At 39.1% G+C, this 20135-nt stretch overlaps 1 protein-coding gene across 3 annotated transcripts in view; it reads left to right on the top strand.

The window, feature by feature from the left end:
* Nucleotides 1-20135, top strand: part of LOC116427698 (uncharacterized) — a 118384-nt gene that overhangs the window by 76019 nt on the left and 22230 nt on the right. For all 3 annotated transcript variants that reach the window (XM_031978356.2, XM_031978357.2, XM_076372937.1), the window contains one exon: nucleotides 5063-5302. In XM_031978356.2, the coding sequence (XP_031834216.1) occupies nucleotides 5063-5302 (240 nt within the window). The remainder of the gene's footprint in view (nucleotides 1-5062; nucleotides 5303-20135) is intronic.

Here is a 20135-nt window from a genome sequence, read left to right on the forward strand (position 1 = left end):
AGCCGACCATTGCTAATCGATTGGAATCGCCGTGGGTCGTGCATCATCGTCGCGCAATTTAGTGTTCGTTGTTCTTTGGACGGGGTCAGGTCGCGGCCGTTTCGGGAATCTGACCCAAATCCAATGGCGGCGTCGTGTTTCTGCATTATTGAGCCGGCTGAATGATTTAGATGTCACATCGCTCCAGTCACCCGCCAACTTTATCCGGTTGCTAATAAATCTGTCTCTCGCTCTCTCGCACCCTCTGTGTCTCTCTCTTTTCCTCCGTTTCTCTCTTTCTATCACTTTCGTTTCGAGTGCTCTTCTACGTGTCACTGCTAATTCTCCCGCTCGAACGAATCAACGCGGCAACCGGAGGGAAAATCTGGAGAGCCGACGAGATACTCGACCGATCGTGGCTCAGGTTTTGCGTCAGGGTGCTACGGCCAGGCGCCAGAGGGGGGAGGGTATCGATCAGCGGGCCCAACGAGACACGACTTGGTCAGGTGTTCAGTTTTTCCTTGATTTCTGTTGATCCGTCTTCTCAGTCAGGCGTGACAGCCGCGGGAATCTAGGACAGATTTTTCAACGAGTCGCGATTTGAATTAACCCTTTCCCACGGATCGTGCAGGAAAACCTGCCGCTCCGGTGCACGGTTAGGTGAGAGTTTTGTTTCTGGTTTTCTCTTTCTGGACTGGTGATAATACTTGCCTAGGCACTTAGTTATTGATTGTTTTGGTTGATTTTCGGCCTGCCTTTATCTAAGGGGACTTGGATTTTATTTGTTATTTCCTGACGTTAAGTGTTATCTTTATTTATGTATACCTGTTCTTGTGCATTTGTGATTTTTTATCATTTTATATACAAGATTTATTAAGATATTACTTTCTATGTTTATTATTGTATACATTTTGACTATTGTTAACAATGTTTGTTATCAATGTACATGTTTAAGAGCTACGGTATTTGATAATAGAGATTTTATTGTGATTAGTCAAGTAACGAATTTAATATTTCGCGCAGAACTTGTTCAATCTGTGCATTAGTTTATGTCATTTAATGGTGAGAAATAATTATACTTTTGGAGTACTGGCGAATATAATTTTCGGTGCTCTCACCTCAACTGGAAAATTTGCGATGCGAAAATTATCGGGTCGTGTTGCAGTTCTGTAAATAATAATATGAGTACGCGATGGGAGAATTAGCAGAAATATATTTGGGAAGGTGTGAACACAATATTGACCATCTGAAAACGGGTTCAGTATATCGGGTGAAAGAGGCGTGGTGACTACTTCGTATTAAATTAATCCATCATGTAATATATTTAAATTATTTCTATAATCCACCATCAAAATCTAATGAAGTTACTGCTTCGTAGTCCCCCGATTTCTTTCCAAAATCACACTTTCTCTTAAAATCTATTTACAATTATATAAGTTAAAATCAAATTTACTTTTCTTTAAAAGAAAAACCAGCATGAAATGAATTGATTTTAATGAAAAAATTCTTTCAAAAACGAAAATAAAAAAAGTTCCATTTCTGTTAGAAAAATAAATATATTAAATTCTCCGTAGAAGCAAGTTTGTGAAGGATATAAAGAGATATTATAATCAGTTTAACTTGTTAATTGTGGAATTTAGTTTGAAAAGTCTCTCGTATCGCGCGCAATAAAATCAAAAAATAAAGTGTGCATTCCTCAAACGCTGGATGAATGCACCTAGAGTATGTCTTAATGACAAACCAAAGTAAAACAAAACAAAAATCACATGTTTATCTGAAAAACTAAATAGTTCATCGTTGGAAAAATTAGTATCATTTCAAGCTTTAAGATGACATGTATATTCATCAATCGCAGTTAACTGGTTAAAATAAAATTCACGATTTGTCGAGGAGTAAGTTCCATGAGAACCGGAATGATGATCGTGCGATCGCCGAGAACGTTCACAGAAGCGACCTGGGCGCCATCGGTGTTACGAATGACCGATGTATTTATTAACATGCACCGACACTTCAACCTCGTAATCTCGTTACCGCGGCCTCTTACATAAAAGAGCGAGATGCACTCGCGCCTTTTGCGCGATGACGTTGCCACGCGATTCCGAGAAACGACTGATTAATCAGCCGAGGATCTTCGCGCCGCCATCGCGTCCCCCTTCGAATTGATTCTGCGGCTTTTTGATCAGATGATTTCATTCTTTACGCGTCCGCATCTGCTTATGGCGGATCGCGACGCGCGGAACGTCTAACGAGCGGAATCTTAACACCTCCCGAGACGGACGCGATGCCAAATGGCGTCCGACTGATACTTCCTACTATTCCTTCTGGCATTCAGTTCAATGACTATCGTTCACTTCCAACAGAAGTAACAAGTCTTCTCTATTCACCGCTTGAAACTATCTACAATTCTGTAATGAAACGTCTAATTTTGTGAAATATTTTTAGTGGTCAAACTAAAAAGTCTTCTCATTCGTGAATTTTTAATATAATCACGTTGTAACACGCGGTTAACGTGAAAAGTCAAAGAAAATTTAAGGATAACAGAGGACACGAATTTTTACTAGATTCCACATCGAGAATTTAAAAATTGTAAAATTTAATCGAAATTTCGGAATTTTCTTTTATCATTTAATGTATACCTTCATTTAAAACCTGGTACTTCGAGAATTTAAAAATTCGATTTAATGTGAAATTTTCCGAATTCTCCTCTACCACGCAGTACATTTTGAGCTGTCATCGTTTTCGCAGCACTGTTACTCAGCCCCAGCAGTGGGTTCAAATTTTTTCTATCAAGTTGTATGGTGGCAACAGGAATGATTTGTGTCAGCTAAACTGATTTCTTCGTTAAACTCAGCTGCGCTACAATTTCCTACCAGGAAAAAACAAGAGAGTCTTTACCCGTACTAGACGAAACGGGATCGATGATCGAGTGCGTGCACAATAGGGATGGGGGATCGTACCCATTGGGCATGAGGTTTTAATTGACACTCGACAAACTCGCTGTCGCACTTGTGCGCCATGTTTACCACGCCCCTGTGCCGCTTCATTTATGCAACACTTTCCCACCTCCATTTTTATCGCTGCTCGTAGAAGGCATCCAAGTTGGCGGAAACGCGAGGTGTTTAGTAATGAACGGTACAGCCGAAAGTGCTATGAATATTGCATAAACGACGAATACGTGTGATAAAGAAACTAAAGTACGTAAGAAAATAAGTGGAAGAAAGCTTCAGAATCAATGAATTCTCATGCAATCAATTAAATGGGAACGGAATTAAAGATAATTGTCGACGTGGTTAATTTCAGTTGTAAATTTGTAATTTAAAATGCGAAATAAAAGAGAAGTACAATGAATAAAGATACTTGAAATTGGTGTAAGAGTTCGAAAATTATTTTATAAAAAGAAACTTAGTAATTTTTTTGATAAAAAAATTTTTATTTTGTAATGTAAAATAGTGTAAGTGAAATATATAATGGTAATTATGCAGTCTGTGTCTCTAGAGCGACGATAAAGGAATATGGTGTCGCGAAGTATAGTATAATTACAGAATGGCATCTTTATTCATGTCTGACTTTGAATACTGAATTCCCTTGTTCCCAGTGGTTAAGTGATTCTTGTCGCTGATAGCTCGGTGTTATATGGCCGAGCGGTAAGAATCAATTAGCACGTTTTATCAGAAAATCTGATGTGTTCATTCGGATTAAAGCTTTCATAGATTATTTGACAATCTGTTATTACATTCGTTTCATTAACAAAATTATTATTGGTGTATATGGAGATGAGAATTCGGGAGATATGTTAGATCGCGATTGGTAACGAAATTATTTACACGCGATTGAGCTTGAGAATTCGACGCGCGCCAACGAATTTTGATAGCTGGACCTGTTGCGCCGTCGAATGTGGATCGTTTGAAGACGGGAACGTTCATCGACCGAGAAAACTCGTTGACATCGACATAGATAAGATACCTTTTCATTATTCAAGATTCTATTGAGGTCTTTTTAAATTATTGTCAAAGCACAGATGTCGACGCAACTTCAGAGTATGTCTAAAATTTATGTATTTGTGAATAATATCTGTGTATAAGTACAGATCCTTGAAAGCCTATTTTATGTTATTGTGTTTTACTGAGTTTAAGATGCAGCAGAACCTTGTTATAAAAGTGTTTGATGTATGATGTTTTCCACAAAATATATACAATGAAATTTACATTCTGGAATTAATGACAATTTACTAAAGTTTAGAGTTAATTAATAGTTACTCATTGAGTTATATTTAGTTTGTTGATTACGAGTAAAAAGTAAATAACGTGCAATAGAAACAAGTGATTATTATTATTGCACAAATAATATTCGATCATCATTACGGAATGCTCATTTCACTTAATTACCTGTTAAAAATTTAATTTCTCTACTGTTTTTAAACCTCTTACATTTTCATTTAATTTATTTGCAAAGATTCCGCATTGCTATAATACCCTCCCCGATCATTTTTTCACGTATCATCGCTAGTATCATATATATATATGTATACAAAACTACAGTTCGTTCCAAATAACAATCACAAATCTCGCTAAATGTCATTCAAAAGAAATAAAACCACCATATCTCGTAATACCATTACGCAAATTCTGCTCCATCACTAATACTTTACCAACCGTACACTCCAGACCACCTCCGCAACTTCACATCACTTTCCGGTGTTATCATTCACGTCCATTTCAAACGAAATTTGTTTCGAATCATCCCCCGACAAAATTATCGAATCACTCTCACTAGCCGAATCGCGCTTTGAGAAAAGCAATTACCGTAATTATCGTAATCTAATCGATCACATAATCTCATAGTAGCACCAACATGATTCGTCAACATGGTCCAAAAAGTGGAAAAAGAAAGACACCAACTCCAATTGGAAAATCCCTTTATCAGGCTAGTCGCGCAAAGAATCAATAGTCATACTTCTTTCTTTCCACTTGCCCACCCCTGCCAACCCCCCTAAAGCCACCCTTTCGCACAATGTTTGGCACACAAAAAAAAACCAGCGTGTTAATCATGCCCTGAGACCAATTGGCACTTTTAATTTCGGCAGGCGCGCTCATGAAAGACGCGGATAAGGTGAAGCTGATGCTGCTCGCGTGGAATTATAATCTTCAACAGCAGGCTCAGGCTCAGGCTCAGGCCCAGGCCCAGGTACAGGCGCAGGCCGCCAATGCGGCCCTCTCGCCAAATAACTCCTCGACAACCACGGCCACCACCGTTGGCACACCTGTCACCAGTCAATCGGCTATTTCCACGGCAAACAACACCATTAACAACTCCACACTTACAGGTAACGCCTTATTTCCATCGACCGACCAACCGATCGCGCGGGACCACCGAACTTCCGGTCACCGACTCCCACGTTATTTTTGTGTTTCTTTGTTTTTATTTTAGTTTGTTTGTTTTTTTTTCGTAACACTACCAAGCGGGCCTCTTTTGAAACGCTTTAGAGTGAGAGAAGGATTTGTTTTAATTATTGGTCGCGATGTTGATAGAAGGGAGTCATGTGTGTAGTTAGTTTTTTATTTCTTTCTTATTGTTCAGTCAACTTTTTTATTTTTTCTTGTTTGCGAGATTTTCTATGTACCGTTTTGTTAGCATGAATAGAGGAACTCTTTTCCCTTGTACCTTTCGTCCATGGTGGTTTGTCGATTCGTTACTCTTTTGTTCTTGTGATTTTCATTTTTGATGGACGTTTTACAGTGTTTAACCCTTGGACACTTTTTTGCAATTTCGTTGGGTTTTTACTTTTTACCTCTTGATACGTAATGTCGAGTGAAATTTATAGTACAGATTAATATTATTCGTTATATTATTTTACTGTTATTAATGTCTTCTGTTTTAAGTAAGTGTGTACCTAATATAAAGAGGTTTTTTGTTTTCCTGAAAATGATTTATAGTGAAATAAATGAGAAGGCAATTATACTGCAAGGGATTATTAGTACTTTTTTTAAAAGATTATTATTAACATTGAGGCTAAATGGACAGAGGTTTGTCCAAGGGTTAATGCTGTTTTTTTAAGAATTTAACGATTGTTTTTGTATTTGCTTGTCTGACTAAGGGTTTATCATGCTTTTGTAGCAATTGTTTATTGTAATTATCAGTTGTATGGTAGTTTGAACTCCGATTCTCAACACAACATTTTAATTTTTTTCGTAAATTTGTTTAATATTTCCTTAATTTGATGTTTTCAATTAAATTACACTTGTCCCACGACTTTTATAAAAGGGAAGGATCAATTAAAGGAAACAAAACTTTTGTCAAAAATTTTGTGTAGGCTCCAATACGCAGTATTTTTATTGATAAAGAATATTATGAATATTAGTCTCTGCAACTCCGAAACATTTTTGTTAGGCTTTTTTAAGAGATTATTAATTTTTTAAACATTTTATTTTCAAAGGATTACACGGTTGAAATTAACCTGTTATGCGTCTTCTATTATTACTAAATCTAGCAAATATTATTCAATTTAAATATTCTCTTATTATTGTTAGTTAAATATGATTTAGTAATTTTTCAATCTGCGTTGGAAATTATTTATGGCTTAAATCAATACGTTGATATGTATTATAAACTCATAAAATCCAATAGTTAGGTCATGGATACAGAAAGAGAAAAAACCTTGATCGTTAAAATGTACTTCATTTTGATTTACGATCGCCCGCGATTACTCTACCCGATTCTATTCACTGTTTGGATTACCGAACACGTGAGATTTTATATGGTACATAAGCCTCCTTCAATTAAACCGCGAATTTCGTCACATTTCAGTACTATTCGACTTTTCCATGTAATCCAGAGGAGTTTCCTAAACTTGCTATTTAAATTTTCTCAGAAAAACGGACGAATAATGTATTAACCCTGTTACTTCACGACTCGTTTCGTTACCGGACTCGTAAAAGTTACTTTATTGTTAATAATTTCCCAACAGGAAGAGAAATTTAATATTCCTAACACGGGTTGTAATTAATGTTTAACATTCTTTTACACAAGTTCAATTAACTGATTAAGAAAAATGCTATCAAACCGAAACAAAACATCAACGGTACATTATTTTGCAATATATCAATTACAGACATAAATTTATTATAAGCATTAAGTATTCATTAGCACAGAACATCGTATAAACAAATTAACTTCGAAACTTCAGTATTTACAAGGACCAAACATTGATTTCATTTTTTTCCGACTAATTACGAATCACGAACTATTATATCCATTGAATAAAATTTCAAGTCATAGCCACGTCTACATTATAAAGCATAGGATTAAATCAATTTGAAAAATTCAATGGAGATAAAACTATTAAGTAAAAAAATAACATATATACCATGTATCATTAGAAAATAATAATTTTCCAATATTTTATCTCACAAATTTTATCACACAAACTTTTGTACGATTCAAAGGTTGTATGAAAAGCGTCGCTGAAATCTTTCGATTCGCACGGCGGCGGCGGCGCGCGCGCGTGTGTTCACGCGGAGACTTCAATGCTCAACTTTCGCGTCCTTCCCCGGCGACGAGTGAATTGCAGGTTTCGCGGGGCCAAGGTGTACCGGGTATTTAGCTCGCGCGAGTTTTGTCGTCGCGCTCGACGTGACTAATGGACTGTCGGCTCGTGACATGCCCCGTAGGAAATTCAGAGTGCGCCTTCTTTGGCCCGCGAAACCGAGACGATCCGAGAGACCGAATCGGCGACGCCGCTCGTGTTAATTGCCGGTGTTAATCGACAACGATTAACGCACGTGTCGCGACGTTTTATCTGCGCACAGCGTGCAAACGTTCGTCGCGACCGATTTGCATTTGCTTTCTGCCACTAGTAACTGCGACAGTTCATGTTCAGGTCCGAATTTCCTGTTTGAATTTTGTTAACACTAAAACTATCAGGCGTGCCAAAATGACCCATTCCTGATTTCTTCCTTTTGCAATTATTAAACAGATAACAGATTTTTCTCTGAGGAATGATTAAAGAAATTGATTTAACAATACGGAAACTAAATTGTAAATCAATTAAAGTCTCAATAGATGCACTCTTGGGGTTCCTATAGGGAAATCTCAAAAAGTCAATTTAACTGCTCGGTAGCTTTGGTATTAAAGACTTCGTCCTAAATTTGGCTTTTGCTACTGAAGCCTCAATATTGTTCATTTTAACAACGAATGTGCATTAAAGTAAAGACTTTAATAAATTCTCGCGTTAACGCGTTAACATTAGAACTGCCGAACCTTTAATACGATTAATATATAATTCTTCTACGAATTCTAAATTTTTTCGATGGCTTCATATATTCATTATACTGTAAAAAAACGATTCATTTTTAAACTTATTCCAAACATTTACTTTCAAGATATCAATAACGACGAAAGACAACTGGAACCCGTTTTTGACGGATGCCATAGTTCTAGCGTCAATATTTTTCACTCTATAGTAGCAACCAATGTTTTAACTCTTTCGAATGATACACATCCATACCACGAACATTTTAAATTACCGGAAAACTATAAAACGCCTTGTAGACAAAAGAAAATTTTACCACACGATCTTTGTTTATAGCTAATAGCTTGAGTGTTAATCATTATTAGTGCTTATCTTATTTCTTTCAGTGAAAACCTTCAATTCCATTTGAAAGCAGCTGTCCTTTACCGTCTCTTTGATTTAGGGAAAAGCACATATTCAAGTACAAACGGATTAAACCTCCTCCTAGCATTGCAAGAAATTCTATTAACCGCGTCAACATTGGACTAGCCCAGACATTGAACTAAATATCTACCCTAGTGTTCAGTCGCTCCAGACACCTGGGAGCGTCCCGATCCTTTTTTTCCCATCCCGTAACGCCAAAAGTGGTTCAGTTAGGCGAGGTTGCGGAAGGATAATTCACCGTTGCCCTCTGCGGCCCCCTCCCGGGACTCTTCCTTAGTGGCAAGCTATTTGAAACTGGTTTTGCAGCGGGCTTCCACATCTCAGACGTGGTCATTGCGTAATGAACCAGCCGGCGAAGACGCGATGGTACGCGTACGTATCGTCTTACCCCCCCCACCACTCTTCTCGCTTCATGAACCTCCCCCCTAGCCACTGCGCGCTTCATCCGCTGTCCTCTCGCCCCGTTACCCCTCTGGCGGCGGCGTTGACCAGCAAGGATTTCGCGTATGATGCCGGGAGACTCTTTTTTCCCTCTTTCTCTCTTTCTCTTCCTCTCTTTCTCTTTTCTCTCGAGACGAAACGTTTCGCAAATCGATTTCGCGATAAACGCGCGTCCGCCGGTTTACGATCGCGGCAGAAATTTGCCGGGAAAATGGCGGACCATATTTCTTGCTAGTTTACTGGTGTTCCGCTTCGCTTTACCGGGCTGTCTTTCTCCCCTCTTTACGCGGCCTGGCTGCCGGACTCCGTTAATTGAAACGTTCAACGCCAGGTCGTCTTTGAGGGTTCGCTTTTTTCTTCCCCTTTGCTCCTCCCCCCTCTCTTCGCCCCTTCTCTCTCCCTCTCCCTCCCTCCCCCTCTCTCTCTCTCTCTCTCTCTCTCTCTCTCTCTCTCTCTCTCTCTCTCCCTCTCTCTCTCCCTCTCCCTCTCCCTCTCCCTCTCTCTCTCTCTCCCTCTCTCTCTCTCTCTCTCTCTCTCTCTCTCTCCCTCTCTCTCGCTCCTCTCCTCTCCTCTCCTCTCCTCTCCTCTCTCCCCCCGTCGCCTCTTCACTCGTTGTCTTTCTTCTTTTCTTCCTTTCGGTTCGCTTCGTCGAAGGATGCGTCGGTGGAAAATATACAGAATTCCTTTTTTTTCTTGGTTGTTTTGTTTTTCGTTCGAGTCCGCTGCCGTTTTGGCTGCTCGAAGAGGTCTTATCTTCTTTTTTTGCTTTCGTTGGTTTTCGTTCTCGTTTCTTGCGCTCGGATTCGTTTTGTTCACGGCGGGAGACGCGTCGGTGGGGAACGCGCATAATTTTTGCTTTTCTTTTGGTTGGGCACACGGGTTCGATGGGTGTTTGGAGGAATTTTGCGGGAGAGATGCATGCGGGGTGTAATTTTAGGTTTTAGAATGTGAAGGCGTGTTTGGATAAATGAGAATGGAATTGTTTTGATGAAATTGTAAATCGTTTTGAGAAGTAGGTACAATGTGTTGGTTATGGTGTTTGTTTTTGATTTTATTTGAGTGGGAAGGTATGTTTGGAGGAATATAATTGAAAGTGGGTGAAAATGGAGTAAAGTAGGGTTGAAAGGAAATTTGTTGCGATTGAGAATTGCTTGAAGCAACATGATTCGTTTGAGACATTTGCTATGTTTGCACTGTTAAGAATGGTTGGTAGATTCCTTTCGCCCCGATTGTTTGGATCGAAAAAGTATTTTCAGTTGAAACAACATGGAATTTATGAATCGCTATTTATATTAGCTTTTACAATTCGAAATAAGAATTTTAGTAGGCGTGCATATAACTTAGAGATCGATATTAAATTTTCAAAATGGCAATTCTATTTTCGTTGACAAAGAACATATATTTTAAATTGGAAATTGACATTTCGTTTTGTTTTTATTTGAATATTTCGAACATAGATTCGAGTATAGATTTTATTTATTCTTGAATCGCTCGGCAATTGAGTGGCTTTCGTTTATATTTTTTATCAATTGACATGCATTATTTAATATTAAAAACTTCTATCTTAGACAGCGAAATAATTTCGTGCTCATGATAAATTTATATTTAAAAAAACATGCTAGAAAAAAGTTCGAAATATCAAAACTGCATCTTTTGCCCGTAACTTTTTCGATAATTAAAATATTATTATAATCGGGTATGAGTATCTACAATAATATCAGTTATTAGTGATATTAAAGTAATCATCCGTCCATTGTTTCGGAAGCATTAATTTTATCAACGCTATGAAATAAATTTTCATCTTGTAACCGTACACCTATCTAGATACATAATCAGCTAATATGTTCTTTAACATACTCAAGGCGCGCTGTAACGGTAAAGAATGTTTCGCCGTTGATGTTTGCCAAAGACAACACGTACTCCAAGGCAGATGTTTCCCTCGAGTGATGGCTGAAGCTGATTGCAAGTAACAAAAGTGATTTGCTTACGTTATTTTTATTGACTCGTGAGAAACAAAGACCTGCCTCTAAAACTATATTCATACAGTTGATTAATACTTCCACAAAATTACGCAAATAATTCTTTAATAATTTAGTATGGAAAATTTTTCGAAATGTCCTGCATCCTGATTATTTTTTATATTACTTTATAATTACATTTAAAAGGGAAATTAAATAGACCTAATACTCCTTATATTAAAGACTATTGAAAAAGATAACATAATTATACTATTTAAAAAAGGGTTTCGAAATAAATTAGAATTCAAACGTACAGTTAAGCATTGCATTACGAACTAAGAAAATTAATGGATTGATCTTTAAATTAGTTTGTATCTCTGGTTATTAAGAAAATGTCAAAATGTCACTATGACAGGAAAAATGTATTGGCGTGTATCAGAATACAGTTCTACAGTCAAACATTGAATTACGAGTTAAAACATTAATTCCACGAGCTTAAAAGAACTGTCAGAGAAACTTTAACCGGGAAGGACGACGGAAGTATGCGAACCATCGTCTCCGTAAATGTCACCGGTTATTATGTGAGAATCGTCTGTTTTTTTCGCGGAGCTACCTGAACAAATTAAAACTGTGTTACGAGGAGCGATTGCGAGACGGTGGACCGTGCACGTATTCCCGGCGATCTTTTTCATCGTGATCGAAACGCGAAGCAAGGAAGCTTTTATCGGGAAATCGATTTCACGAAACGTCGCCGCCAGTCGAAAACCCGCTGACCAGAAAGCATGCGCGGAAGAGCCCATGTTTTCGCGGGGAAAGATATCTAGTCTCTTATGTAAATACTGTGCAATCACGGAAAGGTATCTCCTCTTTCGGAATATGGCGGCGGGGAATGGAATTTTATTCAAATGATACGATAAAAATCACTAATTCCGCCAAGACCAGTGAAATAAATCCAAATTTGAATTTTTTTTCGAATGAGCATTAATTTTATACAATATTAGTTATTTAATTAACGCGATAGAAATCACTAATTCCGCTGGGACCAGTAACCGAATACAAATTTGAAACTTTTTACGGACGAGTTTTACTTTTATGTGATATTAATTATTTAAATAACGCGATAGAAATCACTAATTTCGACTGGACCAGTAAAATAAATACAAACTTGAAATTTTTTACGGACGAGTTTTAATTTTTTATGATATTAATTACTTAAATACCGTTATGGAAATGACCAATTTCGACTGGAGCAGCGAAACAAATTCAAACTTAATCATACATTTATCATAAGTGCCTCAAATTTAAGTATTTACTGTAAAATGGGTTTTATAATTAAAAAATGGAGGTTATACTCATTGTTGCAGTTTCCATTACTATACATCGTGTCAGCTCGATTTATCTTGGGGAAACATGCAAAACAGAGCTGTTATTGTTAACCATCGGTAAAACAGGTTTCTAATATTGTATATAAATTCCACGATGTCAATTCGTGACACATGATTCAAGTTCTCAATGTTTCTAAAATAAAACAAACGTTTATATTTCCGTTTCAAATCTCTTCAAATTATTCATACAATTCTCATTAATTCACATAAACTATAAATTACAATATAAACCTTTTAAGAAAACAGCCTTACACAAATTCATCAAATGAAACTTCCAGCACTGCCGATCCAGTGATCTTCTAATTACAAAATTTCGCATTCATACAAAATAAACAAACACATAAAGAAACAAACAGTCTTCCCGTAAAAAGAAATCTCTATTTTTATCTTCCATACAATTCCTCGAAATAATTGCCAACCGAGATTACTCGTCGTAGCACAGGAGCACGTCACCATTTCAAAATTCCCGTGCACCAAAGTCTCGGCTTCAAATTTTTCCAAATTCGATTTTCCGAGGGTGGAGCTAATTTGCAACGAAATTACGAATTATTTTTCGGGCACGGCGCTCGTCACAAAATTGTCGTTCCCAAACAACATCTTCCCGTAAACTAATTCCGCGTGGACCCGGCCGGCCGTCTATTTTTCCTGCGTCATCGTGGAAAAGTCCGCGATTTTTCATGTCGCCGGCGAATATCGGGATCCCGAAACTCGCCGGCAGTGTACGTCGCGTCGCGATAAGGGATCTCCGCTTTAATGGCCGGTGACATTTACGAAATCAACGCGAGGCGAGCGTCTGTTACAAAGTGAATCGTATCTCCGGCGATTTTCTCGTGCGGTTGTTGTCAGCTTGCTCGCTCGCTCGGGATACTTTCGTTTTCTCGTAACGCGCCGCGCCGGCTTGCCATGTATGTATGCGCGCGCGTCGTGCCGAGATTTTCGGATAACGGGAATCTTGATAAGTCCTCGCGGCGGTGAATCATTTCGCATTTGCATGTTGAGGATTCTATTATGTAACGATACCCGCGTCGCGCGCGATTGAAGGAAATTTTAATATCGAAAGTAATACGTGTTCGCGGGTAGAGACGGGCCCGCGAAATGATTAAAAGCTTCGTATGTGCACGATGACGAAGACGTGAATGAGCTTCGGGAAACTTTTCATTCGGTGCTCCCGTTGCATTAAAATTTCTGTGCGGGTGGTATAATTACGGTAATCGATTGATCTTACGATTTTCTTTTAGTGTTTAGAATTTAGTTAATTGTTACTCGGAATGGTCATTGTTGTTTCCTTTTGCAAATGTGGGTAATATTTATTTGAATAAGAAACACTGATCGAAAATTATACGAGACACGTTTGAAGAAACATAGTTTATTCAAATATATAGCGCTATTATAATTCAAACTAACTTTAATACAACCAGACTTATAAATAAACGAATAAGTAACTCATTATCCTTTTAATAATACGACAGCCCGTCCAAAACTCTAACGGAATATACGAAGAAAATATCATCTAGTCCTATATCACAAAAATATAACAATACAATTATCAAACTACAAGGTTTTAACTCTGCCAACCATAAACACCTAATTTCAAAGATAATGAATACTACTAATTTATATTAACACGCTCAATCTCGAAAAGCATAATCACCTCCTCATCATCCGTTAACATTCCAACCGCCTTAACCAAACATCAGCGAACAGCTCTAAAAGAAGCAGACCTCAGCCGGGGCCTCCGAAGCATCACGCGAGTACGTCTAAACCATAAATCAATGCCCCAGGTACCCGAACCAGGAACAACAGGGCACCGGAGGGCCGCGCGCGCGACCGGCAACCCCAACGATCCCATTAACGCCGCGAATGACCAGGAGTCTCTTCAGGCTTCAAACACTTCCGAATTCCTCGAGCCATCGAGAGCCGGCCGTGTCCCCATCCTCTAACCCAGCGTTCCAGCCATGTACCGTGCCGGTGGGACGGGATATAAAACATTCTCAGTCGCGCGAGTATACGGTGGTTGTTCGTGGCCGGGAAACGAGCGAGCCAGTGAGCGAGCTAGCTGCTAGCTAGCTAACCAACCTAGCTAGCCGGCTGAGCTCTCTCGAGCGCTAGGCAGCTCAGAGCCGTGGGCGTGCGCCAGCTCGTCCGTGAATTTTGTTGCACGGCCGCACGTTGCATAGCGGCTAGAAAAAGAGGAAGTCGCCGGGGCCGGGTATTAGTTTCCTTTTGCGGGAAGCGGTTGAAAGAATGAGGAGGACGAACTGCCGGGTGGGGTGGCCGGCCGACTGATTTCAGGTTCAGGCTGGCCGGCGAGTTCAGGAACGATGCCGGTGGGATTGGGTTTGGTAACCGGCTTTCTAGCCAACCTACCCGGGGTTTGCGCGTGTCCCCCCCACCGCCCTCTCTCACGCTTGCCCCCCACCGGCCCCCCACCGGCCCCCCGTCCTATCACTGGTCCCCTCTGCCGGCTTTTGCGATGCTGGCATCCGCTCGCCGGAGGCCAGAAACCCTCACCGCCACGTACCCCATGCGATTCTACTTGGCCGCGTGTACACTTGATGAAACGAATCAGGGTTGGGTTGCCTTTTAGTTCAAAGAAAAATCGGGGATTGACGATCGAACGAATAGAACAACCAATGTTGAGAATAAGTTGGTTGAAACGCTAGGACGTGGATGAACCAGCGATAGAAAATTGGGTTTGGAGAACAGCGTCCGATTTGATGGATGTTTTGTCGGTTTGGGTAAAACTGTTATGTGACTAGTTGTTACACCTTCATAAAAACATTTAAAATGATTCTTCATGCTTAAAGTTCCCAATTAACCAATTAATTTCAGTCATACTGAGAGGACTCTGTTCAGTGTGAACTTTGCATACCCTAAGTTCCTATGAATGTGTCTCTTAAAAGAGGGTCTTCCAATTATCCTTCTCGCGGTTAATGAACTAAAATGCCTGCAAATACACCTAATTGTGTCCTAATACAACCAAGAGATTTTTCAGCCGCGAATGGACAAGAGTAGGGGAAGCCCGTCGCGTTCCCTATGCCCACGAATTGTTTGAGCCGAGTGTACAAGCGCAAGAACCTCGGTGCAGCAACCTCGGGGCCGGCGTAACCGGGGAGTAAGAGAGGAAGAAGGAGAGCCGGTGCCTGCGCCGCCTCCTGGACGAGGGTCCAGTTTCCTGGGTCGTCTACTCCGGCGGCGTTCAGTTACTGGTTCTACCGGAGTAGTCTTCCTGGAAGCGAGCGTGCGCGAACGTTGAACGCAAAATTAGAATCGGCGACGCAGGGTGGCCGATTACCCGGCGCCTGGCTTTCTACCTCGCCACACGGCTGTCGCGAGGATTTTCCTGCCGTCCTCCCAGGGCACTGGCGGGATTTAAACCGACCCGCTCCAGGCCCTCCTCGCTCTTCGCGCGGAGAAATGTCCGGGGACGTTCCGAGATCTTGTTTCACCAGCGGCGTACTGGTCTCGTGCATTTGCGCTGCTCGTGAACGTATGAAATGCAACATGTAATAAATGGTTTTGTTGAACTCTGAATGCACATTTTTGTTGGATCATCGTATGAGCGGTTTGTACGATTAGATGGCGGAGTTTCTTGAATTTTGAAAATGCTTGAATTTTATTCGGCACTTAGTTGGGAAATTACGTTGGAATAAGAAACACATAAGTTGAAAATGCAGAATATATGATTTTGAACTACAAGAAATATAACTCTATTCGCTCGATGCTTCGTCTTCAAGAAAATCCATTTAAAGTATTAACCGAGCACCGAATTTAATCAACTAAACACATTGAAATTCAGTTGTTTTCAAAACGAGAACTCCATTGGACAAACTGTGTTCTGCATTGTTCATTTGTATTCACATTTGGCATAATACTCCGTAGATTATATATTCATCGAAAAACTAAGCAACTACTATCATTCTCATCACATATTACTTAGTTTTCTTAATTTCCTCAAATACACACGAACAACAAAATTTCATTGTACATTTTCGATTTAGCTTCTCACAGAGAATCTACTTCTTGTATTTTCAAATCCGGAGAAATGATAGATTACCTTTGGGAAAGAGGGAGAAAGAAAACGAGTGGGACAGGCAGAGTGGAGGGGGAAGAAACCGGGGGTCTGCGGTACACCTTTTCTAATCGAGCCTCGAAGGAGGCAAAAGTCCGTGAGTAGCCTCTTTACGGTTCCCCTGCGGCACTCCCTACCCACGATCCGCAACACTTCGTGGGTTCACGTGTAGCCTCTTGCCGGTCGGACTTGTACCTGTCCTCGCCGATATCCTCGTGAAAGCACCTTTTGCCGTACATTCTCTCTCCCGGGATCGTGACGATGGAGCCAGCTTGCCTTTTTCTTGCACCTCGTGGAAGGGATCTACTTAGACTTATTACAGGTTTTGGAAACAGGTCGGTCTTTTTGCGCTCTCCGGAAAGGATACACTCCTGGGAGACGCTGTAAATACTAGCAGCCACGACATGCTGGGGACCGCGTTCGGGATAACTCCGCGAGATCCCATGCAGAAATGGCCGAATTCGTTTGTCATCATTTATTTATTGGATACTAAACGAGCGTTTACCTCTTGGCACGAAAAGACTGTACAAGCTGGCAATACAAAAAAGGTATGGGAAGATACATAAATAGATGAAATATTTTGGAATAATAAATTTACGGAATATTCGAAACTATTTATTTTGAACACCTTTTAAAATACTAAGAACGCATTTTTAATTTTAGTTATTGGCTGCGAAAATGAATTTGAAAATTTTTAAGTACGACTGTTTACATTAGTCTGCTAGAAGACTGGTTTTTGTATGGAAGCAGATTTCTAGGGAATAATGTTAATGTTTCTTATGCGTGTGTTTCAAATAACTTATTATGTTTGAAAATTATAAAACCTTCTGAACTAACTTTTATTGAAATGTAATTTGACTAGATTTAGTAAGTTTAATATATGAGCGCTGTTTTAATCGGCGCTTTCGCTTCCTGTTTCATATCGAATAATACGAACGTAGAAAAGTTGTAGGTGGAAAAGGCTTTCTAATGGGCATAACGGTCTGGCTCGTTGTCAAAGATGGTGACCACCTCGTTTAGGAACCGTTAAGATGTCCTCCGGCTCTCGCCAGCGTAATAATTCCTCTTCGTTTATGTATCCATTATTTCCCCGATAAACTTGGAAATCGAAAATCCTTACGATTCTGAATTTTGTTATGGTGAATGGTTTTGCAGTAAATTTTCACTCTAACACATGGTTTCTACCAAATAAAATCTATGAACGTCCATTTTTACAAGTATCAATATAAATATTTCACATCCCTCAAATGCATTTTAATATTTACTCACAAACTCTGACAAAAATTCTAGTGGAGTTTCAAATAACAGTAATATGTTATTTCAAGCAATAATAACAAATACAGCAATAACACAAATTTTTGTTGATCCAAAAATGAAATCGAGTAAATTCTTAAATTTTGTCATATATAATTTTTGTATACTTTTTAGAATAAGCACACTTGAAAAGCTACACTTCACTTTCAATATTCATTCTTCACGTCTCATATAAATTCTGTTAACCCCTAATACTCTTAACCCCTTGCGCCATAGCAAAACTTCAATCGAAAGAAAATATTATTTTGGACCAATAAAATAATTTTTCTGCGCCTAATCACGAAATAAATAAAATATCAGTATCTGATACATTTCAATTTACATACAGATTACATCGTTTCGTTAATTTAATTTTAATTTTCGCGTAGTTTCATAGGAAGCATTTTTCATGTGCATAGGACATATGAGGATTAATTGCGAAGTTTTCGGTTGAAATTGTAAGAACCCTTAGCTCTTTATCACGCAATATCATGTCAGACACACGAGAAAAATCTCGTGATTAAATATTATATTTCTATTTTTAATGGTTACATTTTAAAGTAAACATGGATATATATGAATATGAAATTCTCTTTTGTTTCTAGTAAATTATGAATAACAATGTGACTGTTGTGAGTGCAATTGCGAAATAAATCACAGATTAAGGGGTCACAGTTGTTCGAGCATTTACACCATGAACGTGTCGGAAACGGTGTTCATTCTGTCGTACCCGTATCATAAATTGGGATAACTCTAATGGTCATGCTCAGATATCAGCATGACGAACTGAAACGTTGCTTCGATAGTCCCTAATCAACGTTGTCGCGCGATCGAAAAGTGGTTCGCGTTCATCGTTGTTATATCGCCGCATAAATACCGCCCACGGTCTCGTTATTTCTTGATTCACCGAACCGGTGGAGATTTTCCAATCCAATCACAGAAAAAAGAGAGGGTAATTTATTTCATCACTGGTCAAGAATTGTACAGCGCCATTCAATCATTTCTGAACTTCATTGTTGTTTCTTTGTGTTCTTAAAATCGTTAAAGATAATTTAAAAAGAGGACGGAGAAAACAGTGAAATGAAGAGAATGAAGGGAAAATATTACACCTGGTAGTTGATGATAATATTATTAATGTAAAACTGGATGAAAAATATGTTAAAGTGATATGACTGTGGAAATGATTAACGTATACCGTATAAATCTTGTTTAATTTACAGTTTATTGTTTATTATCATACAAATTATTCGTTTCATACAAATTATTCGAGCACTTATCCCCTGGCGTAAAGAACAATATAAAATAATCGATGGTCTCTTTTCAAACACTACAATATAATTATACATCATTAATACGATCTCTGTTTCAATTTTTCATTCTATAATTTCCCATAAAGCAATCCATTAATCTTTAAACTAATATTTTTTTAAATACACTTATTATTCATTTCCAATTTTTGTTTTTCTATTATTCCTTATGTAACAAATTATAATATTAAATTTTTCTAGAATCTATCTTTATTCAAAAACATTCTAACACTATTTAAATAACACAAACTAAACGCATAAAGAAGTCAAATTAAATTCGCAAGTACACAAGTTAAATGAAAAATCACAAATTTAACCGTACTTGCTGCGCGACAGCATTTTAATAAAAACGGCACCGAAGGTATCCTCGAGACACAAAGGGTTCGACTTGACCCAAGGAACTCGATTACCCCAGCGTCGTTGTATCGCTTGATCGATTCGGATAGTCGAGGCCCCGCTATATTCGAAAATTCCCTGGTTCGATTTTATGATAACTGACCCGGATAAGAGCGTTGTAACATTTTCCCGTTACGTCGCTGGCAGTAAACACCGTCTCATCGATTTATTTAGCGGGGTTACGAAGCGTGGATTCGAAGGGAGTCCGCGGCTCGGCAGCGCGGGGCAAGTTTCACGGGCCGCCAGGAAGTTATTTGTATTGTCTTCGCGAAGCGGGCGCAACAAGTTGACAGACACCGTCGCGGACGTAGAAAAAAAAGTTCACGATGTAACGCTGAGTTTACGTAACGCGGTTGGTTGCGTTCATGCGAATACGAAACGACGAGCTTTGTTTTGCTGTACGCGGACGCCGCAATTCGCCCCGGTAAAATGGATAATTGCAGCAAATGATCGGGTGGTGGAATTTTATACATATAAACTCAGACCTATGACAATTTCCTTTATTCCATTGTATGGGTTCGTAAATGTTGATCATCTTATTTTAAATAAAGATTGAAGAATTATTAACGCTAAAACTACCGAGCAGTTAAATTGAGTTTTTGAAATTCCCCTATAGCAACTCCGAGAGTGCAT

This window comes from Nomia melanderi, chromosome 1 (genome assembly GCF_051020985.1).
Source record: "Nomia melanderi isolate GNS246 chromosome 1, iyNomMela1, whole genome shotgun sequence".
Classification (NCBI taxonomy): Eukaryota; Metazoa; Arthropoda; class Insecta; order Hymenoptera; family Halictidae; genus Nomia; species Nomia melanderi.